The sequence below is a fragment of the Sorex araneus genome, chromosome 3 (genome assembly GCF_027595985.1).
Source record: "Sorex araneus isolate mSorAra2 chromosome 3, mSorAra2.pri, whole genome shotgun sequence".
In the NCBI taxonomy this organism is placed as follows: Eukaryota; Metazoa; Chordata; class Mammalia; order Eulipotyphla; family Soricidae; genus Sorex; species Sorex araneus.
In genome coordinates, this window is record NC_073304.1 from 36,153,031 (window position 1) to 36,180,175 (window position 27,145).

Below are 27,145 nucleotides of genomic sequence, written 5' to 3' on the forward strand. Positions count from 1 at the left end.
ATCCCATATGGTCCCCCGAGCACTGCCAAGGGTAATTCCTGAGTGCATGAACCAGCAGTAACCCCTGTGCAATGCTGGGTATGACCTCAAAAAAAAAAGCAAAAAAAAAAAGTCACCCCTGGAAGTGCTTGGGGGTCCCACATGTGGTATCAAGGATTAAACCAGAGTCAACCACTTGCAGGTAAGAGTCTTAACCCTGTACTAGCTCACTGGCTCAAATACATAAATCATATTTTTCCAGTGCTTAAAAAAGTTCCTGTCTATAGGCTAGAAACAGTACATCAGGCAGGGTGCTTGCACGTGGTCATCCCAGGTTTGATCCCCGACACTACATATGGTTTCAGAAGCACCACAAGAGTGATCCCGAAATGCAGGGCCAGGAGTAAGTCCTGAGCACTGTCAGGTTTGTTCCAAAAATCAAAAGGAAAGAGAAGGACCAGTATTTTAGGGTTGGAGTGACAGAACAATGGGAAGTGACCTGCTTGGCAGGCAGTTGGACCGGGTTCAATCCTCAGCACCCCAGAATCCCCAGGCTCTCCAGAGCCCTGCCCAGAAAGATCTCTGAGTGACAAGATAGGAGCAAGTCAGGAGCACCATGGCATGTGGCCCAAAAAACAAAATAGGAATTTACCTGTCTAGTAAACTCTGTATAAATGCATTTTGATCCATTTCATCCTTCATAATGCTTTCTTCTTGTGGAAACTTTGACTCCAAGCTAAAATCTTTAGATTTCAATGCCTAATGAAATATGCAAAATAGTAAATATAATTATCTTCAATATACTTAATGGTCTGGAAAAGATGAATACTTCATTATATAAAAGTATAACCCTGACTCCTTATACCCCAAAGCAAGAGATAATACAATTCATTTGAGGTTTCTCAGCTTAGAGAAAGTTCTAAGAGCCTTCAAGGAAATTATTAGGCTAAATCTCACCTGCCTCGTGCGATGTCAGTATGGTAAAGGAGCTATCCCAAGCCCCCAGTGTTCTGTCTGGGACTACAAAGCAGCTACAGTCAAAAGCAGACAGAAGCAGACCTCTGAAAATAAATCCACCCGCCTTCTTCCCCACACCTTGGCATCCCGGCATTGAGAGCGAGTTAGTGCTCACTTGTCTACAATACAAGCATCCAGAAACTCCATTTCTCAGGAATGTGAAAGACATTAAAATGAGAAAAACAAAAATGATACACGAACTCGCTCTTCTCAATGAAGCTGAAGCATCTATGCAGATGAGACTCAACCTCCCAGGCCCTTCACTGCAATGTGTCCAGACTGTCTTGAGACTGGTTCAAAAAGGGCTCCTTTTCAAGGAATTATTTTCATCATCAGTGCAAGTGGCAGCTACATTTTCTGTAGCTTTGGTTGGTTGTATTCTAATTTCTGAAAAGCATTATTTTAGTAAGAATTTTCAGCTGATACAATCACATCATTAAAACCAAGGATGAGAAGTAGATTAGTGCGCATGGCCTTTCCCTTGGGTTCACTACTCATGTAACTTATCTGCATGTAACACCTTTTCAGTTTGTGGCTGAGGATCCAACTCTGCGGCTGGCACCTCACTGTGGCCATTTTTTCCTTCTTTCTCAGATGTGCCCGTGGACCCCCTAGGAAGAAATCAAAATTGCACATTAAAATAAATGAAGAAAAAGAAAATGAAGCCCCACAGAGAAGAAACTGAATCCATGACACTTGGTTTTGCAAGAGGGTTTGTCTCCTAGTGTCCTGAAGGGTCAGGATTTGCACAGAACACTGACTTGGTTTTGGAAGTGGCCCCCAGCGTGGGCCGCAGCGTCCCTTGAATCTCAGCAGCACACTTCCGGAGCCTTCCAAGCTTCTGCTCAAAGTCTCTCAGCACCCGCCTCACTTCCTGTTGGCTCTTGGGAGAAGTCAGCTCATCACACAGGTCCCGCAGAACTTCCATGTGTTGCTCGAGCTGGTTCAGAGAGCCCTCCTGGGAGAAGCAGGCCTTCGGTGAGGAAGCAGAGCAGGAAACAAGCGTTAAGTGAGTCAGCAGTCAGTCCAGAGGATTCGAAACGAACGGGTGAGCATGTGTGACTATGGCAAAACAGGCCTTTTTTCCTTTTTGGGTCACACCCGGTGATGCACAGGAGTTACTCCTGGCTCTGCACTCAGTAATTACCCCTGGCGGTGCTCGGGGGACCGTATAGGATGCTGGGATTCGAACCCGGCTTGGCCGCGTGCAAGGCAAACGCCCTTCCCACTGTGCTATCACTCCAGGCCCAAAACAGGCTTTTTTTAGGCACTCTGAGGAGTGTCTGGTAGGGATATAGCCACCACACCCCCAATGCACAAAGATGAGGAAATGAGCCCTAGAGGAAGTTAGTAAAGAAGGAAAGCAAACTGCCACTCCAAAACGAGACATCAACACTACTCTGAACTGAAGGCAATTCAGACAGGCAGACGTGGACTTAGAAGGTTGCATGCCTGTGATCTACATTATGTGATAAACTAGTGTCACTTCCATCAAAAGATAAATTTTCAGTAAGTAGCAGTAAGTAGGGTGAAAAGTCTCCTTTTGTCACAGATGGACTATTGTTGGCCCAGAGAGGGCACCAAAGAAAAAATCCTGCTGATAAACTGGGCTAAACTAACTTTATCCCTCTAGTCACTTCTTCAGCATTTGTTACTTTTTGCCTTATTAGTTCCTCACAAATTTATTAGATTTTATTTATAATTTGTTACCTGAAAGATATTACAGCGTCCTCCTCTGGTTACTTTTTTCTTTAATTTTCTTGTGAGAATTTAATTTGCACGCTTCTCTCCTGTGACTCTGTTTTTGTCAAATGACTATTCAGAGCCAAAGAGGGTGCAGGGAAACCCTCCAGCAGTCACACAGTGATGAGCACAAACTGCAGTGCTCCTTACAGCTGTCAAGGCAGGGAAACTACCCAAGGGCCTCGAAACAGAGGACAAAGTAAATGAGGCTTAGACATGGGGTAGACATGTGGCAGAATACCATTATAAGACAAAGCAAAGTCTTGCCACTTGGGACAATATGGATAAGCAGAGAGAATCATGCTAAATGAATAAGTCAGAAGTAAATATCAGGCAAACTCACCATTATGAGGCATATAAAGAAACACAGAAAGGAAATACACAAAGCCCAATGACAACAGACCCCTTGGTCTGACAAAAAAACTAAGGCTACCAGAGTACTACAGAAGGGGAGGGCTGACAGGGGGCTAGTCAGAAGGCTATCAGAAGTGGGGGAGGGATATATTGGGAGGAGTTATGAAATGGCACCCCCAAAATATGACTTCTGTCTTGACTTGTAAACCATTAATTTAAAAAATAAAATGATGGGGCTGGATAGATAGTACAGCAGGTAGAGCATTTGCCTTGTTTGTGTCTGACCTGGGTTCAACTCCCAGCATCCCCTCTGGTCCCTCGAGCATTTTTGAGTGCAGAGCCAGTAGTAACCCCTGAGCATTGGAAGGTGTGTCCCCCAAATAAACAAACAAAATAATAACTTGTTTGGGTATTGGTTGGGGGTCACATGCAATAGTACTCAGGGCTTACTTCTATCTTTGTGCTCAGGGATCACTTCTGGTAAGGCTCAGGGAACCACATGCATAGAGGGATCAGCCCCATGCAAGACAAATATCTTGACAAACCCTATAGTATCTCCCGGGTTCAATAATTTACTTGTATTTAGAAAATAATAATCAGCATATTCTGTGACATGTGTTATAATGGAACAATTATGTGCCTTAATTAAGGAGTAAGAGGAAAAACCTACATCAAGAAAGGGACCATCTGAGCTAGCTGTGGGAAGAATGAGGTCAAGTTCTTCAAGAAAAGGAGAGAGGTTATCCTTAGGAAGAGAAAGAGCTAGAGCAAGAAATGTCCAGATGACCAGAAAGGACATATGGTTTTGTGTGGATGTAGGTACACAGGAGAAAGCATACTGTTGGAACATTCTGGGTCAAACTCTAATGGACCTGTGTAGCTTTTTAAGAAAGGAGAAAAATTCAAAACATTCAGTCTAATAAGGGGTCTGGAAGAACAGACCCCTTCTTCACACTGGGAAAAAATCCAAGGCCAAGGGAAGTGGAACAACATAAGAAGGAATGAAAAGCAGCAGATGTGTTTAGAGAGTAAGAGATAAGAAAGGCATCTGACTCTGGTAGGGCAGGTGGGGAGGAAAGGGCCTAGAAGCAAAAGCAACTTGGGGAGAACAATGTCTTTTTTGGTCAGAATATACAAGAGGAAAGAAACTTTGACAGAGTTCTGCTTGGATTTGGGCATGCTGAAGGTGAAGGGTCTGAAGCACACTGGTAATATCCTTGAATAAGCTGAAAAGAAAACATTTGCAAGAGGCAGCAGTGTCTCAGTTGGAGACAAAGAACAAAGTGTAGTTCAATAAAGAAGTTAAGCCCCAGGTAGCTTAAATTCACCTGGAGGAAGCACAGAATGCAGTCAAGAATAAAGACTCCCAAATGAAAACATGAAGATAACAAAATTAAAAAAAGGAAAATTCATGGACACTAAAAAGAAACTTCCCTCTTCCAAAAACAGTATTAATAAAAAAGGTAGTAACAGAAAGCAAGAGAGACTGATATTTGGAGAGGAGCAGAGAGTTTAAAAGAAATGAAGAGAGGCCAATCCTATCCAGCACACAGAAGCAGCTAGATAAGATGGAAGCCACTGGAAACAGGACTTGTCTTGCATGTGGCCAAGCCAGATTTTATCCCCAGCATCTCATGTGAATCCTGAGCACAGCCAGAAGTAATTCTTGAGTGCAGAGCCAGGAGTAACCCCTGACCATTGATGGGTGTGCCTTCCTCCATGCCCCCCACCCCCAAACTTGATGGAAACCAAAAATTAACCATGAGATTTGCCCTGGAGGATTTTGATTCTGATGCTTGATCTTTTACAAAAGCTGCTTCTCTGAGAACACACTGTCCCCACAAAAACAGCTGTAGAAACTTCACAGCAAGGTCACGGTGACCATCTCAAAGATGGGTTCTACTGAGATATAACAAGGCAAATCATAAGCTATTAACTTTCTGCTGAATTTTTCTCACTTCTACAATATAAAAGGCACAAGCTCTAACTACAATATAAAAGGCACAAGCTCTAGTTAGAACTGAATCACATCACGCTAATCTCTAGGGGATCTGAGGGCTACAGTAATTGTCAGCGCAGATTTCATGCCAGGCTATGGAAAGACATTAGCTGTTTAGGATAACACTCCCAGAATGACAACAGTTAAATAATACCTCGTGTTCTTTGATGAGACCTTTGGTCCTTCCCCTGCGAATTAGTTTCTTTTCTTTATTTATTTGTTTCTCAAGTTTTAAAATACTGTCATTAATTTTTCCTTTCTCAATGTCTATTTTCAGTTGTTCAATATACAGAGACATTTCATGATTAAGAAACTGCAGAGAAAAATGAAGGCACATACTATGAGAACAGAATACATTAAAAAGATATTCATTCAAAACATAATAAAATAACTGTAAGTAATAAAAAGAAATAGAAATTAAATGAAATTCATCCTTGTGGCCTTGGATGTTTTAAAATACACCAGACACATAAAATGTTTCTTTCTAACAAGCAAGTTTGTTCTTTTGCTATGAGAGACTGTTAAAAAAAATTAAAGCCACTAAGTGTGATCACTGGACCTCATACCTCTACATTCTCAGCAGTGGAAAACAAATTATCAAATGCTTCCTTTTCAGCAGTTGCAACTTTAGGGGGGAGACTCTCCAAACAATAATAGTGAGTTTTGTTGAAATATTGAATGCAATCAAAGTGAAAATAAAGCAAAATTTATCAGTTACACAGGCAGGGGGGGGCTAGGGCCGTGGGGGGGGCTAGGGGTGTGGGGGGACGGGGTGGAGCTATACTGTGATTCTTGGTGGTGGAATATGTGCACTGGTGAAGGGATGGGTGTTCGAGCATTGTATAACTGAGACTTAAACCTGAAAACTTTGTAACTTTTCACATGGTGACTCAATAAAAAAAATTTTTTTAAATAAAATAAAAAAAATTAAAAGACAAGGTGCAAACTTGGAGACATCAGTATAAAACATATACCTGAGCCTATGGAGACAAAACATTTCAGTGCAATGTGTATCTTGGATGGAATTCTGGAATAGAACTAAAGGACTTTGTGAAAACACAACATAAACTTTATATATCTAAAGTATAAACTCTAGTTAATAATGTACCAATAATATACTATTAATTTTGACAATGGTGCACTATTAATAAGAGCCACTAAAGTCAGGTTGTGCTAGAACTCTGTAGAGTTTTTAATTTTATTTTTTATTTGTTTGTTTGGGGGCCATATCTGGTGATGCTCAGGGGTTACTCCTGGCTCCGCACACAGAAATCACTACTGAGAATGCTTGGGGAACCATCTGGTACTCCAGGGGTAGAACCTAGGTTGTCCACGTACAAGGCAAACACCTTGCCTGCTGTAGTATCACTCTGGCCCCCATGTACTGTTGTGTTTTTAAATATAATCCTATAAATCTAAAATAATTTCAAAATTTACGATTTTAGGGTCCAAGGCTAACTCAGCAGCAAGGTATGAGGTCAAAAGTCCAATCCAAATGAGTCTGGAGATACTACAGTGGGCAGGTCTCTTACCTTGTACAGAGTCAACCTGGTGGTTCAATTCCTGACACTTCAGAGGGTTCCCTGAGCCCTTCTCTGAGCATCACTGAGTGTGGCCCACAAACAAAATAAAGCAATCAAGTTCAATCTCAGCACAGCACATGTGCACTGAGTGCAATCCTGGCCCAATCCTTAGGATTCTGTAAGCACCCATAGATGCAGCCTCTGGTCATTGTGAGAAGCCCAAGAAGGGACAATAAAGCAAATCCAAATCATTCTGGCTAATACTAGAAGCTTCTACAGAGCCCAGACAGGAGGGGTCCCACCAGCAGCAGGAATCACAGAACCACAGCCAGAACCACTCAGTGCTAAAAGCACTCACTAATCAAGAGAGGAAGGTAAATGAAACTTGTCAACTCTCCCTTTCCTGCCCCTTCATTCACCCTCTCATGTTTAAACAGAGTGGTCACAGACTGAACTTAGAAACAAGATGATTCTGGGTCTGGGCACCATAACCTACAAGGCTCAGCTCCTCTGTGATGCAGAGAAGATAGGGACAGCCAGGAATGATGCTGAAACACACAGACCCAAAGTTAAAATCGATAAGCATCATCAGGTCCAGATACAGATGTATGTTCTTACCTGCCAATTGGCAGAGAGTTCTCTACTCTTCTCTTCCAAAGACCTCTTCTCTTCTTCAGTCACATCATTTTTCAGCTCTTCAACAGCTTTCAAATACTTGATCAGACTTTTAGTGTTTAACATTGCTATTGCTTCCTACAGGGGGTAAAATGCAAATAAGAGCGTGAAAGCTTCGATCTACTACCAAATCTTCAAAGTTACCTTCCGGTGGGTGTTTAGCAGATTGGAGTCAGAAGGAACTTTGAAGTCATGTGAAGCTTCATATAGGAACGTTTTCTCTTTGTAAATTAAAACTGAAATCCCTTATTTCAACTCTGGAATTCTTATTATTCAAATGCAGTTATACAGATGAAGCCCAGATAAAGACTTCTTTATAATATCCAAAGTGATTTTTTGTTATCCCATTGACAAAAAACTGAAAAGCTTATTGTGCAACATAATGAGCTATAGGCCGTATTGGACAAGGACACTTCTTAAGCATTACAATATGAAAAATAAGTCAGCAAAATCAGTGCCCAGTGAGACATAATTTGTAGCAATGCTACCATAAAAAATATTTATTGTTGTGCACTAACCGTCTCAGGCTGCCAGAGGGCAAAACCTTTTTATTATTAACTTCAAACTTTTGCCCAGGGCCAACCCCACAGATAATCCACAAGAAAAGCATGGAAGCAGTTAGGGACAGAGACAGCGCAGTTTACTGAGCCAGAGGTGCGCTCGCTCCTGACCTCACATTCACCTGCTCGAGGAGAGCCCATTACCTGGCAACGCCCTATAAGAGCAGAAACCTGGCTTCCGTAACCAGAGAAGGGCAGAACCAAAGATAGAAAAAAGAAAAGAGGCTGAAAAACCCTAGGGAAGGAGACTGTGACGGTAACTTTGGGGGAGAAGGCAATCGAGCTGGGTGGAGCTTCGTTTCACCCTGTAACCTCTTTATTTCAAGTCATGACATATTTGCTGCAGCCGTCCTAGGAGAAGGGTGCAATGCAGAGCCCCAAGGTCTCCCCTGAGGCTGCTGTGATCTGTGACCAGGGACACATTCTGCCCAACATGCTGGCAGGGTGCCCCGAGGACTCATGTGCTCCTGGAACCCCAGGAGTCCAGAAACAGAGCCTGGCAGGAGAGGGATGGTGTGCCCACTGTGAAAATGCATCTGCCTCAATGAAGACCAGTGTCAAAGGCGCATCCATGGCCTCACACTCCATAAGCTTTCTTTAGCAAGAGTCTGTTCTCCATATAGATGGTTAAGGAATTAAAAAAAAAAACAAAAAACCAAAATAAACAAAAAAAAACAGTATGCAGGGCTGCTGTGCTAACTCCTCTGCCGGCTAGAGGAAGAACCTGTGTTTTGCTCTCCCTGCTCCTTCCCTGAGCTGACTTTACACCCCTCAGAAAGTAAGCCTAGTGATTCCTCACAACAGCCAATGGATCTGAAGCTCAGCTCTCTGCTCTTGGTCTTAAACAGCAGGGGGGATGGGAGAGAGAAAGAAGACCCGGGCATTGCACAAAGTTGGCGATTAGCACCGCGCCAAGCAACAGCAAAGATCAAGCAAGGGCTTTGAGGCTGTGGGAAAAGCAATACTGAAACGCCTGATAACTGGATTCACTATGCGTAACAATACACTAAGTCAAAGCAGGGTTGAGATCAATGTCAAGTATTGTTAAATACTAAATAAATGAAGGGCTTGGAATATGGCTTAGTGGAGGAGCATGTGCATTTCAAGTCTGAGGCCTTGGGTTTAACTGCTAGCACTATATACCTATGATAAACAATAAATGATAAATAAATAATAATAATAATAATAATAATAATAAGGCTGGAGCGATAGCACAGGGTGTTTGCTTTGCATGCAGCCAACCCTGGTTCGATTCCTCCGTCCCTCTCGGACAGCCTGGCAAGCTACCGAGAGTATCCCGCCTGCATGCCAGAGCCTGGCAAGCTACCCGTGGCGTATTGATATGCCAAAAACAGTAACAACAAATCTCACAATGGAGACGTCACTGGTGCCCACTCGAGCAAATCGATGAACAATGGGATGACAGTGCTATACAGTGCTAATAATAAAGTAATAATAATAAACATATTACTCTTCCTCTCCCATGTGTCCAAGGGTTGAGACCTTGCTTTGCCATTACATACCCCCCACTCAGCACATTTCTCTGTCTAAATTAACAATAAATCTTAGATATATCTTAAACTTTCTATCAGAAAAAGAAATAAATTGGTAATTTCTTTATATAAAATGTATGTTAGATTTTAAGCAATAGCCTATATATGTAACTTGTATCAAAGGATTTTATGACTAAAGTGTTATCTTTATATTTGAATATTTAACTCTTCGATTTAACTATTTTTTATGTGTTGTATTTTTATTTAAGTCCTCACAACAAATTTTGTATTTTGATTGGGCTGGAATTATTATACCTATTTTACCAATTAAAAAGGGAAAGGAAGGCCAGGGGGTAGCTCAAAGATAGAGTGAATAATCTCCCGGGCAGCCAGGGGAGCCTGGTAGCTCTCCCCCTTGCTGCCCGAGTTGGGTGGTCTTGGGCTGCTCACCCAGGCGGGGTGGCCCAAATCGTGGGGCAGATGGAGGAGGAAATGGGGGCCAAGCTGGTTGGTTGATCAGTTGCCATTTATTCCATTCTTCCCACACACCTCTTCCAGTTTCTCTGAGCCCCCCCATTCTAGTCTCACACTGCCCCTCATTCCTGGCTCCTCCTGTCTCTCTCGCTCATCTCTGCACTCCATCTTGTTCCCTGCTCTCTCTCCCAGCTCCTTCAACTCTCTCCAACCCAGCACTCTGGGCCAACTCTACAGGAGTCTGGTAGCAAAATCAAAATAAGAAAGCCCTTCCTGACTGTCCTTCAGGCTTAAGGGCAGAAACAACACCTTGGGTTGTTCCTCTTTTCCTTAGTCCAATAACTTAATTAATGTCTTAATTAACATCTGAATATTCATTATTTTTGTATGGACATAGTAAGAGATACTTTGAGGCTTGTGGGGAAACTCTCCTGGGAACATCTTGCCACAGACTCAGACTACAGTGCTTAGGCCAGATTAATCATTCCTAACCCTAGCAAGGTCCGAATCTAGTTATTACTTTTTGGATTATGACAGAATTTGTCCATGACCAAGCTCTTAACTTATAGTTAAGCACTGTGGCACTTTGGCCAGGCCCATCTCGATGCCAGGGTAGCACATAACTCACCACTTGCCCTGGGTTCATCCAATCCCCGTCGGGACTCTGTTTTGGGGGGTAGTAGGAAGTAAGGGCAACTGAAGCTTAGGTCAAGAGAACAGATGTCCAGGAGGAAAATATCATTTGGACTCAATTAACTCCCATGTTACAAAAGCATAGCATTAACTGTCTTCTTGTGCTCATACAAAAAGGACATTGCTCTGAGTTAACTATACAAAGGACTTAAGGAGAAGAGAAAAAACTATTTACAGAGCACAAAGAAAGAAGTTACAAATAAGCACAGAGGAATTGGAGCATTGTTATGGGAGTAACCCAATAAACCTAAGCACCCTGCAGCAAGGCAGAAAGGACAAATCACTGTTATCCTAGAGTAGAGCATATGTCCTGCATAAGTGTGGCACTGGATTTGATCCCAGGTGCCACCTGGCCACCAAACACTGCTGGGAATGCCTCTCCCTAAAGAAAAATCCAGAGAAATTTAATTTGCTCTTAATGTCATAGAGTAAGCTGTGGCTTTTTTACTATATCAGTAAACTCATTGAAGTCTAACAGTAAAATTTGAATTCTAAAAATCCTTCACTTGAATGTTTATTTTTAATAGTATCAGGATAAATACATAAAACTGTGAATTTTTTTCAAGTTACAGAAAATTGTGGATATAATTGCCATAATGAATATATCTTGATTTTAAAAGCAATAGGCAGCTAATAATAAATATTCTATATCAGATGGTTGAAAGACTCCCACCTTGTATTTTGAAATCAGATCACTCTGGCATTCTCTTTGGTCCAATAAGTGCTCAGCCCTATTCATTGATGATTCAAGCTCTGTCTGTGATTCCTCCACTTTCACCCGGATATCCAGGTTGGGTGAGGCTTCAGTTGAATTCTTCAGCACTGTGAGTAATTTTACCACATTGATCTGTAAAGACAGAACATTCCCAACTTCACACTTCTTAGGAAATTCCTAACAATGCATACCTCAACTTCTTAGTAAAGTCATAACAATGACTTCACTAGCCACTTATATTTTTCTCCATAGATATAAGAAATCCAACATGTTACGATTTTACAATATGCTCTAAATCACAAAAATATATAAAGCAAAAGTATTATTTCATGAAACATTTCCAAATTGCCACCTTTTCTTTATCTTTCTCTGTTCACAGTGTTTAAAAGTAAATTCACTAAAAAGAAAATATTAAAGAAAGACCTGGACTTTGTCTTTAACTTCCTGAGTCTTTGCTTGAAGTCCAGCTGTGAGAATGTGTTGGAGGGATTCCTGGCTTGAAACATTTTGTATATCCATTTGTAAAGTATCTTCAGTTCTAGATACAAGTTCTTCGTACATAGAGCCTTTGGCAATAAGATGCTATTAAGACAAATTAAAGTGAGATCGTAACTAACATTCTGATTACATGTTCAACATTAGCATCAATCTCATCAAGGGCTGGGCAGAGGGCTCAAAGAGCTGGAATGCAAGTGACCGGGAATGAGAAGCCAAGTTATTTTTTTAAACTCCCAACCAAAACCCAACTTGAACAGCAGGTTTATACTGTTTACTTGAAAACACTTTATCTTTTGTTTTTTCTTCCCTTTCTCTTTCCTTTTTGTTGTAATTGTGCCAATGGGGCAGGAGGGAGTGTCACGCTGTTGATCACAGTCCATGTACACTTGAGTTATGGTTCTCATGATGAAGAAAACCCCTGTCCCCCCTAATTATAGGGGGAAATAGATCCTGTTCCCATAATGAACAGCCAAGTAGCCAGGAAAATAAGAGCTGCCAAAGATAGTCTGTTGTACCTGAACTACAAGACATGCCTAGGACATCTTTGAGAAATCCTCCTTGTTCCGTGATCACAGAATGAACTAGGAATATACTTGAATTTTTTTTTTTTTTTTTTTTTTTTTTTTTTACTGAGGTGGTGCAGATCTTGCTTTGCAAAATAACAAGCCTGGGATTTTCTGCTTTCTGTCTGTATTCTCCTGCCAGCTATCTGCAAATGCCCCCATTCCCCACCAGGTATCCTATAAAGCAGAACTTGTGCCTTTGTTCAGGGCTCAGACTTAGGAGAGTGAGCCCTGCTGGGTCTGCCAGTAGAAGAAAACCTAAGTATTCCCACTTCTCAGAATGTGCCACTTGGTTTTTTGCTGGCTCTTGGTCAGAATTTCCTCGACACTCAGGCACACCTGGTTGTGGTGATCACAAACTTTAGCTGCAGTGCTCGCATACATTTGTCTGAGGTGTGTTGGAGATCACACACCCATGTTGCAGTGCAAGGAATCCTGCAGGATAGTACCACAGGGATCACACTCTGATTGGGGGATGGTACTAAAACTAAACTCATGCCTCAGGCCTGCAAAGCAGATGTACTCTCGCTGGGCTAATCTGGCCTAAAAACCTTCACCTGCATTCATAGTTGACAACTATGAAGGGTTGCTTTTAAACGTTTGCACTCATACCTGCAAAGACTCTTCCACTGAGGGATCCACCTCATCTTCATACAGCAGAAGATCCAAAACAGATTTGGTCTCTGCCTCCCAGATTTCTACCTGTTTGGACAGTTTTTCCACCTCTTCAGCCATTTTTAGTTGCCCTGTGCATTCTTCATTTTCTTTTTCAGGCTTTTCATCAGCCTACAACATATAAAATTAACACTAAGAAAATGGCAACACTTACACTTTCAAATGATTTTTTATTTTCAACATTTACTCCTGAAGAGTGCTAATTCAAGATAAAATAACAAGTTTTGGAACAAAAATATCTAAAGACAGGGACGGAAGCGATAATCCAATGGGTAGGTCATTTGCCATGCACACAACCGACCCGGATTTGATCTCTGGCATCGTAGAGATTCCCCGAAACACTTCAAGGAGTAATTCCTGAATGTAAAGCTAGGAGTAACTCCTGAGCATCCTGGATGTGACCCAAAGAGACATAACAAAATCAACAAACAAAAAATACCGCAAGACAGCATCTATCACTTTAAAAACTTCAAGATCTGTTCGCATGTATTTCTTCATTTATAGTATTTGTACCAATTAGAAAACTATCATCTCCATTTTACATATATAAAATGAAAGTTTAGAAAATTAGTGTACTGGTTCTTTCAACATATGTCTAAGACTTGCACACCATTTAATTAAATGCAACCATTAGCAATACTATCTGTGAAATATCTTGAAAATGAGATTCAATGAAATTTTCACAAAATTGGGCCTTTTAAATTAATTCATTATAAAGGTTATATGTTACATCTCTTTATAATAGATGTACTCGTAAAGTTTTTGTTTTAATCAGTTTATATATTAAATGCATGAGAAGAACAGTTCACTCTAAAAGGAACTGAGACCTTTCAACGTTTTCTCTGAATACTTCTGTGTATGATCAGTGAACACTGGCATTCCTTTACGGCAACTGGCCAAAGGCTGGTAAAAATTACTTTTCAAAGTAAAACTGTGTAAATCATTGTTCAGAAGAATGCGCATCATCAACCCTAGCTATTATATCTTGCCTGTGCATTTTTTCATCCCGTTTCCACACTCTTATCTATAATATAAATCATCTTCCAAATTAGCCAATTTAGCAAGAAATAAAGTTGTATTTTTTTCTCCCACTTTAAAGAAAGACAAGACAGGGACTAGCCTAGACAATTTCTGAGAACTAATCAGAAATAACCTGAAGTTCTCCATCTGCACGATTCATAAGTCATAAAAACACAGGCATGAGTGTGGGAGTGAGAGGGAGACACAGGACTTTAATTTCAAAGGCTAGTTCATGAAGAGGATCTCCTAAGCATTTTCCAGGAAAACCATCATATTTTAGAAAGAAAAATAGTCAAATTAAATTTATTTCCACATTCAAATGAAATACATAAAGCATAACTATTTTACCTTTACATTCTGATTATGATTTTCAGGATGTTCTCCTGTTATATTTGTGAAAAACTCAGCAGTTGCTTGTTCTTGATTAGATAGTTCATTATTTCCAGAACTGTCGAACTTGGAATGATCCTGTGGCAGGTTCATATCCTATACAAAGTTAATTTTATGAAATATAATACTCACATTTTAATGCTAAGATAATAAATAATAAACAATAATATATAATAAACAATAAGTGGATATGGTATATTCTGTATATTTTATGGTTAAGAGCATTTTCCATAAAACAACTCAATCTCAAGAACTAATAAAACACACAGAAGAAAACATATAGGAAAAATGGACAGGGAATTGACCTCAAAGGTGTCTTCAATGAGCTGGCCACGCAGGCTAAGACAACAAACACAAAAATTTTAATATAACACTATATCTGGAACGATAGTACAGCGGTACGGCATTTGCCTTGCATGAGGCCAACCTGAGTTCGATTCCTCCACCCCTCTCCGAGAGCCTGGCAAGCTACTGAGAGTATCTCGCCTGCACAGCAGAGCCTGGCAAGCTCCCCGTGGTGTATTCAATATGCCAAAAACAGCAATAAGAAGTCTCAAAATGGAGATGTTACTGGTGCCTGCTCGAGCAAATCGATGAGCAACAGGATGACAGTGACAGTGACAATGACTATATCAAATTGAAAGACTTCTTCAAAGCCCAAAAATCTCAAGCTAAAATAAGAAGACATTCAACTGAATGGGAGAAAATATTTAATAATACATGAGATAAAGCAGGAATATCCAAGATCTATAAAACACACATAAGCTCAACAACAATAAAAAAAATCCAACAACTCCATCTGAAAATGGGGAGAGAAGATACTTCCCCAAACAAGACATAGAGGGGCTGGAGTAACCATACAGTGGGTAGAGCATTTGACTTGCATGTGGCTGACCCAGGTTTTATCCCTAGCAACCCATATTGTCCCCTGAGCCTGCCAGGAGTGATCCCAGAGTGCAGAGCCAGGGTAAACCTTGAGCACTTCTGAGTGTGGCCAAAAACTTTTAAAAAATCATAAAGAGGTGTATGAAAAAAATGTTCACTGTTATTTATGACTAGGGAAATGCAAATCAAAACAACACTGAGATATCATCTCATACCAGTGAGAATGGCATGTATCAAAAACTTTGGGAACAGGGGATATGGTGCCGCCCAGAAGGTCACCAGCAGAAGTGAGTGCATCAGCAACCTGATGGTGCCTTTAGGTTTCCTGATAACCCAAAATTGCCCCTGTGCCTCTCGCCAGACCCCAATCACTTGGGACCAACTTTTCCAAGAAATTAAATAGTCAAAGGTTAGGTATGTGGGAGTCACACCCACAAACCACCTCTACCTCAGCTATACAAGCTCATTTATCAGCCTGAAGTATGTATGTAGACCCGTAAATAAATCTTGAGAGAGATCAAAATCAGACCATTTAACTGCGGATTAATGACCATGATTCAGAGACTCACAAATGAATCTCTGAAGAGAGATACATACTGCAGAGATGCCTCCAGACCCCAAATATCTAAAAATGTTTAGAACATCACATGACATCTCATACTATTCATAACAAGCAATCTAAAGTAAATTATTTAGCATCTGCCTATGGGGCAGGCTTGGGTGGTGGTGGGAAAATTCAAAATAATACTGGTGGGAAGGTGTAATGGTGGTGGGATTGGTTTTGAAATGTTGAATGTAAACAATTCTTGTGAACAACTTTATGAAAATAAAATTAATAATTTTTTTTAAAAAAGTAATGTGGAGTTTATGCCTATTTCAGTCAGCTTAATCAGTGGCAGAATGAATTGCAGTACTCCTACATTTAAAAAAACAAAACTTTGGGAACAGCTAGTGTTGGCAAGGTTGTGTTGAGTCCTCAATGTTGGCAGGACTGTTATCTGATTCAGCCTCTATGGAAAGCAATATGGAGACATCTCAAAAAATTTTTAAAAATTAGCAATAGAACTCCCATATAACCCATAGATACCACTTCTTGGCATCTACCCCCAAGTCACAAAATCATTAATTCAAAAAGATATATGCACACCTATGCTTATCACAGTGGTAAATACATTAGCCAATATATGGAGACAACACAAGTGCCTAAATACAAAGGAATGAATCAAGAAATTATGGTATACAATGGAATACTATGCAGCTATAAGAAAGGAAAAAAACATGCAATATGATGCCACATGGACTAGAGAGTATCATGCTGAAGTCAGAAGGAAAGAAATAGATACAGAATTATCTCTCTTATATGTGCAATTTTAAGATACACAGTAAGATAGCAACAAATATCCACACAACAGAACAAGAGAGTGTGTGGGGGCAGGAAATGCTGCAAGTGTTGTTGGAGGGAGGCAGGCACTCTGGTGATGAGTGCAGTGCTGAAGTGATGTATGTAGAAAACCATCATTAACAGGATTGCAAATCACAGTACTGCAAAGACTTAAAAAAAAACTCAGTCTGTAAGACTAAGTAATTTAATAATTTAAGTTAAAAATTCATCGGCATTTTGCTCTTTGGGGGGACCATAATAAGTATAAAATAAATATAAACCAGACTGTTCTCAAAGATCTTGAAATCTAGTAAGTAAATATTCTCCTGGGGGTGATTTTTGGTTTGTTTGTTTGTTTGTTTAGTGAAGCAAGGTAGTTTTTATTGAAACTTATTATGCAGGGGCCAGGGAGTTAGCTCAAAGGGATTGCCTGGCATGCACAAGATCCCTGGTATCACAGTCATCTTCCCTTGCTCCCCACTCATTGCTAGGCTGAGCAATCAGGTATGGCTTCCAGCTCTGTGAGCACTGTTTGAGAGAAAAAACAATAGCAACAAAAACAAGTCCCTGAGAGATAGCTCAAAGTCCTGTCACATATGGTTTTCATGTGGAAGGGAGTCCCAGCTCAATGAAAACACCACTGGATGTGCCCCCCCCACCAAAGAAATAAACAAAAAATATTATGATACGTACAGAATCAACACAAAAGGCCCCATATTATATGATCCCATTTTAGCAAAATAACCTCAATTGGCAAATCTATAGAGACATAATGGATCATGGGTTGCCTAGGCTTACAGAAAATGGGAGAAAACAGGGAATAATTATTACTAAATACAATTATTTTTAATGTGGTGAGTATGTTCTAGAATTGATTACAATGATGTCTGTGTGATTCTGAACATATTAAAAACAACTGAGTCATATAATTTAATTATGTGGTATATAAATTATAAACATGTGTCAATAAAGATGTTACCAATAAAAGGACTTACAAGTTGAGTTTTTGTAATAAACTTTCTCCATCTTTTATTGAGCCTTCTCAGTTCCTTAGTAATAGATAATCCAACTTCATCATTGCTGACATCAATTAAGAAATTTCCCACTTCATTTAAAGCAGCATGGTCAAGATTCCACTGGCATAATGTCTCAAATGGGACCTATATGACATATAATCAACATCATATTTTAGTGACATAAGACTTATTCCTTTACTGTCTAGAATAGACCTTTACTGAGCTGGTTCTAAGCAAACATGAATGTGAGGTGTAAGCAGGTACTCTGGCGTTCCCTCTCGATGGATTCTCTCATAGCCATCCCTGTGAGCTCACTCTTCTTCCCCAACCCTATTGATAGAATTTGTCGTCACTATTGGGTTCTGAACTTGTGGGAAGCATTTGATCTTCCAACTTTCTGGTTGACTAATGAGCTTTTATTAGAAGTTCCCAAACCTACAATTCATGCCACTCTAAATGTTTCTTAATTTTCATAGATTTCCAAGGCCAGTGTCTAATACTGCTTTTTAAATATCAGGTTCAAATAACTTAGAAACAAGATAATCCATTATTTATTTGATCTCTATCAGATAAATGTTGCTGTGTATCACTCAAAACTTAAACTATATTGAGAGTTCTCCTGGGCAGCCAGGGTGCCACAGTACAGAGTTTGGCCATGATGAGCTTAGAGTGCTATTTTTCAGAGTTATTGATAGAAGATCATTAACTTCTTTTTTTTTTCTTTTTGGGTCACACCAAGCAATGCACAGGGGTTACTCCTGACTCATGCACTCAGGAATTACTCCTGGTGGTGCTCGGGGGACCATATGGGATGCTGGGAATTAAATTTGGGTCGGCCGCATGCAAGGCAAATGCCCTACCCCTTGTGCTATCTCTCCAGCCCCCATCATAACTTCTTATGTAGATATAAGTGAAGGGGAGAAGTAACGACTCACTAACACTTCAAATACTTATTTTACACTCAAACAATTCACATAATTTTCACTTTCATACAACAGCCTATTTTTGCTGATTAGTCTTTGTTTCTATTTGAAACTCTTTAATCTAAGAGACTACCCTCTATCCATTTGCAACAGAGGGTGGAAAGTGAGAGTAAAGAAAACTACCTCAAAGAAGAATTATAATATCAACCATTACATAAGTAACAAGTACATTTCTTTCCCACTCTCACTGACATATAAGTAATTGCAGATTCTCCTTTCCAGATACTCAAGAAGGTTTCAGAGCTATTTTAACAGTATTCACACAAATGGGGAGAAAAGGACTTTCTTTAACATTAATTTATTTTAATGTGTCTATCGGATACCCAGATCTTCAAATCTCTTCTTTTCCAAAAAATTTAGCAATATATCTTCCAAAAGCTATAAGCAGAGAAATCGTGCCATAAAGAAACTGTTTTTGAATATATGTAAGAGAGAGACAGAGACAGAGAGAGAGAGAGAGAGAGAGAGAGAGAGAGAGAGAGAGAGAGAGAGAGCGCACCTGTATGTACTTGCATATAAAGGCTATAAAAGAAGAAAACTTCCTCTGGAAAAGTCTTTCCAAGACCTTAGAGAATGTTTCCAGCAGCAAAGCTTACAATCTTCTCTGGCCTTTTATTTTTGGGTTGAAAGTAAGAATCTCCCAACCAAACAGAAAACAGAGAAAATGAGCAGGTGTCATTAGACAATAAATACCTCTTTAATCTGTTCCTTTCTTGTGTTTTCAAAACAAGCCTTTAGAAAGCGAAGGTTTTTCACATATGTGGCCCAACACTCAAGAACCTTCTGTAAAGTTGACTTGACATTGTATATACTTTTTTTATATGTACAAAATTTATATTCCATCATCTCATATTGTTTTCTAATCGTCTCATATTCTCCAGCTATATGGTTAACCAAACAAGAAAGTAATCTCAGAAAAATGTGCTATTAACAAAATCATGTCATCAGAAAATATACACATATTAATAAAATATATATATATTGAATTGTCTAACAACAGACTGACAGCATTAAACTAACATCTAAATTAGTTTAGATCCCGAAAGCCTTGTAACTTTTCTCATAGTGACTCAATTAAAAAGACTAAATAAATTAATTTTTAAAAGTAATACTTTAAAAAATTAATTAGTTTAATACACACATAATACTAATTTGTAAAACATTAATATATAAAGAAAGAGAAATAGATGTAAAAAATTTTTAAGTATTCATCATTTCATCTAAAAATAACTAACCTAAAGCTTACATAGTCTTTCATAATGGTTAATTAAACAATTTCAATAAATATAATTTAGCAAATGGGCTTACTCTTCAAACCCATGTCCTCCCTGAAACACGAATCCCACTTGCTTGTCTGTTCCTTTGCTTGCTTATTTTCACTCTGTTGAAGCCCATGTTCTCTCTTGAACACATTTCCCTTCTTCCTTTCCTCATACATCTTTCTAACCAAGTTTTATTCATAAAAACTAACTTTAAAAAATAATAATAATTTAGTAAATACATACCTTTACTCAAATTCTCCCAACTTTCTTTACATTCTTGGAAAGAAGCTTCAAGTTGAGTTAGAAATCTTTTTTCTTCAATAAATTTCTTGGTGGATGGAAGGAAAAAACACATTTTCAGATTTTAAAAATATATCAAAAAATGAAGACAGAAATACAGAAAGACTGCTGAGGCACTTGACATGAAGAAAGACAGGGTCTTTCTAGGAGAAACCATGAATATGAATATTACATAGGTGTCAGGTGAGACCTCACACATCTATATATATGGCTATATATAGATGTGTGAGGCTATCTATGGCTATATGGCTCCAAAATGGTTTCCCTCTTATAGGAAAAGGCAGGTTTAGCATTTGTATTGATTTCAAATCTACTCATATCCATTATGACCTATTCAAGCAGACTTTGACATAGAAAAGCTTTGAACTAATTAAAAACTCTTATATACTATAAACTTATTATGCCAATAGTATATTTATTGGTCACTTGTGGAGGTGCTTGGGGGGCCATCTGGGCTCCTAGGGACCCAACCCAGGTCGGCCATCTGCAATACCACTGCCCTTGATTTCTTCATGATTTATTCCTACATGATTTCTTTCTACATAATTTCTTCAGCAACCAATAGTACACTTTTAAATGAAAAATGTAAAAAGTCAAAGAAAATAAAAGTAAAAATTTAGTCTTGTTAAGAATGATGAGTCCATTGGGAATAAAGTGGTAGTACAGTGGGTCTCTCAAGTACCACTAGGAGTGATTCCTGAGTGTTGAGCCAGAGGCAACCCCTGAGCATCACCGGATGTGCTCCCCTCCCCCCCAAAAAACCCACAAAAGATTGATATGTCCAGTTTGGGACTGTACTGTGATTAAACTACAAATTATAGACAAATTTCCTCATCATTGTTTTCATTTTTGCACTAAAATTAGAACTCTGAATTTTTTTTATACACTTCACTGCATCTCAAGCAGAAAGAAGGGTAACAGGCCTAACTGATTAGTAGAAAGGGTCAATATTCTCTCCTTTATCCTATACATTTCCTACAAAGTAGTTCTTCCATTCTTAAAACTTAAGAGAGGGGCTGGAGCAATAGCACAGCGGGTAGGGTGTTTGCCTTGCACGCGGCCGACCCAGGTTCAATTCCCAGCATCCTGTATGGTCCCCTGAGCACCACCAGGGGTAATTCCTGAGTGCAGAGCCAGGAGTAACCCCTGTGTATCGCCAGGTGTGACCACCCCCCCCCCAAAAAAAATTAAGAGAATGAAGATTTAACTGTCTCAGGAAAAACTTAATTTTTTACTAAAGCTATAAATCTAAGTAGAAAAAAAAACTATTTAAAATGTCCAGAAGATAAAAGTAGGATTTTTAAATGTAAATTATAATAAAAATTGCTCTATTATGTTGTGAGTCTGGTAACATCCCAATCTTCCCTGGGGTGGTCAATAATGCTGCTTTTTCTGTCTCTCTATTCTATCTGTTACTTGATTACCTATAATTTCCCCCCTGGGAAATATTGAAGCTAATGAAAATGCATCTCAAAACATGAAAAGGTAAAGAGAAATTATTCCAAGAAAAATATGCAAGCCCAGCCCCTAAACAGGGAGAATAACTGCCTTGAACAAAGTAAAGCAGCTTACATGCCAGTCTTCCAGCAATGATTCCACAGACTCTTGGCTCCCATATTTGATGCTCCAAACATCCAATTTTGATTTCACTTCATCTAGCAAACCAAGGACTAAGTACTTATAGTAATGAAATTCTAGAAGTGGAAAAAATTTTTTCTCCGAAATGATGTAGATTCTGAAAAATAGTAGAAGTTGTAGAAATTAACTTCTTATGATTGCCACAATGTGAGATAACTGGCATTTAAAAACTTATTGGGCTGTAACATTTTTTTGAATCACATAGAGTCCTCAAATCTTGCATTTTATTTAACAAAAGAAAACAAACAATGGGACTTAGGTACAAAACAACTATGTCAAAGGTAAAAACATCTAACTGAATTCTCCTACTGAAAAATCTTGAATATGGCTCCACATTATTTTATAAAATTTGAAAACTTCTGTATAATTTTACACAATTATAATTTAGATTTAACACATTAAAAGCTTTTATTTCCGTTGAGGGTTGGGGGACCCCCTCCCCCACACCACAAGAAGTTCTCAGCGGTTGAGGGCTATTCCCAGCAACACTCAGTCAAATGAGTTCAATGGTAGGGACCTGGCCCAGTAGGGTTTGGGGACCTCTGGAACCACGGTGGGACCAAAAAAGGAACCACTGAGTTATTTCATGGGCACAAAAGCTTTCATTATTAGAATTAACACTCTCCTATTACCACTAGAATAAGTAGCCTATAAATAAACATAAAGATCAATAAAATAGTACACATTTTATAATATTTTAGAGTTCAAGAAGTTTTCATAGCCCTCCCCTTTCACATGATTACAAATAGCCTTACGTACCAATAAGAAAACAAACTCAGAAAGAAAGAGGTAGTCTATGGCCATATCTATCAGAACCACCCCATCTCGTCTGATCTCAGAAAGACAGTAACAAGCCCAAACCTGGACATACAGATGTTTCTGGTCCTTAATCCCAAACTTTGCCCTACCATATCCTTCCATCCAAGGAAAAGGAAAAGAAATATAGAGTACCCATATATAACAGATGAAGGTACTATTATAAAATTGACAAGATCCTACTTCTTGGAAATTATCTAACTATCTACATCTTATGGTCCCAGTGGCACCATGTTAGTGCTAGAGGTACATGGATCAGCAACTGTGGAACAGAAGTGCTACGAACCGCCTTTCCATTTCCTCTAACTTCTTGGGTGGTACCAATGGCAGATGTTTTTCCTTTTCATTTTCAAAGGCCCGGAGAGTGTTCAAATGATAGTCAAATTTATCCATCAGATTCTAAAAAGGAAAAAAAAAATAGCATGGCATTCTTAAAGAAAAAAAAGTGGCAGGCTCAAAATGGAGGCACACATGCTAAATTCAATGGCTAAATACCTAACCTTATTATGATTTCAGACCCCAAACAATCCTTGACCCCTTCACTCCCAGTGTATTCCTAGCTGGTAAGTATGAAACTTTCTTGTCAACACCAATGAAAGTGCACCATTTCCATTCCTCAAAGGAAGATGAAATAATCTTTTCTACAATCTTTTCCCATATTTCATGCTTGAAACAATTCCCTCTCCCCTTATCTCCCTTTTCTCTTTCTGCCTAAAAAAACCTTTCACTTTGTACTGGGTTTTTCTTGGAGAACCTTTTTACAAATGTTGTAAATTGGGCAGGTTGCCCAATTAATGAATCAGTTAATAAAGCCATGGGATCAAACTCACATAGACATTGTGCAAGACAAGCACCTTACCCACTTATTAGCTCTCAGCCCCTCAACATAAGTGTTTCAAATTAAAACACTTTACAGAGTGGCAGGCCACAGGTTTTTCTGGATAAAAATACTATAGAATCTTTGTTTTCTAATATATTTTTATTCCTTTGTGCACTTAAATGATTTATCTCACATATCAAATTATTTCCTGCTATTTTGGTAAGAAACAAATGTTGAACATCTTAAACTAGTTTTGACATACTTTACATGTATGTAAAGTATGAATTCTAGATTCTTATTATTTCAACCTTAAGATAAAAAAGTTAATGAAGAATGGAGATATCTTCTAAGTCCCCAAACCCCTCAGAAATCATTCTAAACTATCCTCAAATATCTGTTCTGTTGTCTTCCTTTCTTTCAAAGATAAAGTCTAGAGTATTTTTTAGTAAACTCAAGAGTAGTTTTTAGTAAACTACAGATTCTTTTCCATGCTGCTTTTTTCTCTGTCCCACCTTGAATAGAGTCATTTTCTCTTGTATTTGAGTCATAGCTTCAGAGTAATTCTGGGAATCTGACAGATCTTCATCTATCAGCTTCTCGACCTCCTGGAGCCAAGCTTCAATTTGGCAAAGGGGTGAGGGCAAGTTATAATTCAGCTCTGTCTTCCACACATTAATCTGAAAAGGTAAAAGAGATTTTTTTCAGTAAGTGTACTTTTGGTTTATTTCTTCATATGAGGTATATTTGATAGTTAAAGTTTCTTTGATCTGTAAGTCACGGGAATCTTGATCAATGGGTAAATGTCTTAACTCAAAATATTTGGCTATGAGTTGATCAGTAGCTTCAGGACAAAGGGCATAAAGATAAATACAAGGGTTTTGATAAATTCAGAAATAGGAAAAGGAAATTTAAAAAGTCTGAAGCGGGGCTGGAGCAATAGCACAGCGTGTAGGGCGTTTGCCTTGCATGCGGCCGACCCAGGTTCGATTCCTAGCATTCCATATGGTCCTCTGAGCTCCGCCAGGAGTTAATTCCTGAGTGCATGAGCCAGGAGTGATCCCTGTGCATTGCCAGGTATGACCCAAAAAGTAAAAAAAAAAAAAAAAAAAAAAAAGTCTGAAGCATCCCTCTCAACAGGTATGGCAGACACAAATAGATCACAGACAACTATAACTCTGCAATAACTACCCTTCACCAAAAGTTCCACACAATCCAGGCAACCTCCTATCCCTCACTTTTTCCACTATTTTCCACAGGCAAACAAATCACACAGATGCATATATTAATCACATGCTACGTAACAATAGAGATATTCTATAACAAATGCAGTGTTGCGCCATAGCCATGCTGCTGGACCCCACACCGGACTGTTTCAATTGGGGCAACCTGGAGAGGGAGGTGAGACCCCTTCCTGCACCAAAGGACCAAGGTCTGGCAGCTGAAAACCTCCAGAACTCAACCGCCGCCATGCTCATGTAGAGACACACTCAGGCCAAGCCTCACCCACAAGTAAACCTATCCCTGGGTCACGCGGCTTTGAATGTATCACATACTTTATACCATTCATACTCCAAGAATAGTGCATCACATTTGAGAGGTTTAAAGTAGAAAGCAACCGGGACCCTCTGCTCCTAAAGACTTTGATTGAGAGGTCTTCTAACCCATTTTGGCACCCAGAGCGGCTTCTTGCAGCTATGTATCTAGACTGTGAACTGAGCTAAAATATCAGAAACCCAAAACCAAGAACTCAGAGTCTTCACTCTCAGCAATGAAAAGAAATTATTAAATGATACCTTTTCAGCAGTTCTGATTGTTGGGGGAAAATTCCAAACAATAATAGTGAGTTCTCTATTGAAATATTGAATGTATTCAAAGTATAGAGAATAAAGGGAAGATCATTAGCTACTTAGGTGGGGGTGTGTGGGAGGGGGGTATATTGGGGTTCTTGGTGGTGGAACATGTGCACTGGTGAAGGGATGGGGGTTTAATCAGTATATGACTGAGACTTAAACCTGAAAGCTTTGTAATTTTTTTCACGGTGATTCAATAAAATAAAAACTTAAAAAAAAAGTAGAAAGCAATCGATCTTAAAATGTATATATATATATTTTACAGAGCTATATATATGTACATATATATGTATATATGCACACTAGGTTCAACCCTTAACAACATATTAGTAATCTCTTCTAGAAGGGCTTAATGGCCCCTGGGTGAAATAAAGCAGTCTTCACACATTCTCCTCTAAGAAAAGTTTTTGAGGCATTTTCAGTGGTTTATTCATAACAATACAAAATAAATTATTTTGGTTCTGTTTTAGGGAAGGAGTTGGGGTTCAGGATGGAAAATCCAAAATATAATGATGGGAAGCTGTAGTGGTGGTGGGATTTGTGTTCGAATATTAAGTGTAATCAAATATTGCAAACTACTTTTTAAATATAAAATAAAATTTTTAAAACGAATAATAAAAAATGTTTAAAAAGAAACGCAGTGTCAAACAACTCTATCATTATGATAATGTCATAGAACGGTCTAACATAAGTCTACATGATTTCTAGGCTACCATTTAACTAAGTTATACACAAGGATCACTGCCATACATGCGGTCTGTCCTTGGGGCAGGACCATACTTCTCAAGCCAAATTGACTATACACCCAGCTTTTGTTCTCTCTCTCCCTCTGTCTGCATTTTTCCTTTAAGCCATCACAATTTGTTCACAGTATTATTGATCACACACTTAGGAGTGATCTATTGTGCTAAAAGTCATATATAAGTATACAGGTGGTTTCTGAAGTGGAACTGATGTAACGGTCACATACCACAGAATATTACTGCAGTTAATCACAAATGAGAGGCACATGCATGGCAACCAGAAATGAATAGGAAAATGCATGTGCCCAGAAATGAATATAAGAAATAGAACAACATGCAACATCATTTTTCAACACTTACATATACATTTAAGTATATGGACTGAACTAGAGCGATAGCACAGCAGGTAGGGTGCTTGCCTTGCATGCTGCTGACCCAGGTTCGATTCCTCTGTCCCTCTCGGAGAGCCCGGCAAGCTACTCGTGGCGTATTCAATATGCCAAAAACAATAACCACAAGTCTCAAAATAGAGATGTTACTGGTGCCCACTCAAGCAAATTGATGAACAACAGGACGACAGTGCTACAGACAGTGTAGTGCTATATATATATAGGCACACACATTTTATAAGAGCATATACAACACAAAAATACACATTAAGGTTATCACAGTGGTACCAGTCCTAAGCAGAAGAGGGCGTGAAAGTAAATTAAAGGCATAAAAGGGAATAAACAAGCAATTAAATAAATAAATAAAAGAGTGGGGTCTTGACCAAACTAGGTGCTATGAATGGAAGAATAAATTCAGCATAGCCCTCTATATCTGAGGGTCAATCAGATATAGCTGATTGACACAAGCCATAGATAGCTCTTGGCTGACGCACAGAACTGGGGATGCAGATAAGCCTGCAGGAGAGTATGGTCAGCATTGCAACCAAGTAAGGGAGAAGATAGGGTAGGACCCTAAAGAACCGTGACTTCACAGTGATAACCAGAATTCTTAATCATCAGAAAATCCAGGTCTGGGGCCACCTCCTTCCTGATGACCCCATTAAGAATGTGGCTTTTAATCTGAACTCAA

General features: G+C 39.1%; 1 protein-coding gene across 1 annotated transcript in view; it reads right to left on the reverse strand.

Moving 5' to 3' along the window:
- SYNE2 (spectrin repeat containing nuclear envelope protein 2) overlaps positions 1–27,145 on the reverse strand; it is a 300,041-nt gene that overhangs the window by 223,194 nt on the left and 49,702 nt on the right. Inside the window, exons 11-25 of the mRNA XM_055132548.1 lie at positions 23,985–24,149; positions 22,939–23,051; positions 21,771–21,933; positions 20,142–20,226; positions 19,330–19,511; positions 17,633–17,797; positions 14,330–14,467; positions 12,899–13,072; positions 11,649–11,807; positions 11,184–11,357; positions 7,234–7,368; positions 5,247–5,405; positions 1,758–1,969; positions 1,508–1,607; positions 632–738 (exon numbers count right to left, since the gene is read on the reverse strand). Of these exons, the coding sequence (XP_054988523.1) occupies positions 632–738; positions 1,508–1,607; positions 1,758–1,969; positions 5,247–5,405; positions 7,234–7,368; positions 11,184–11,357; positions 11,649–11,807; positions 12,899–13,072; positions 14,330–14,467; positions 17,633–17,797; positions 19,330–19,511; positions 20,142–20,226; positions 21,771–21,933; positions 22,939–23,051; positions 23,985–24,149 (2,231 nt within the window). The remainder of the gene's footprint in view (positions 1–631; positions 739–1,507; positions 1,608–1,757; positions 1,970–5,246; positions 5,406–7,233; positions 7,369–11,183; positions 11,358–11,648; positions 11,808–12,898; positions 13,073–14,329; positions 14,468–17,632; positions 17,798–19,329; positions 19,512–20,141; positions 20,227–21,770; positions 21,934–22,938; positions 23,052–23,984; positions 24,150–27,145) is intronic.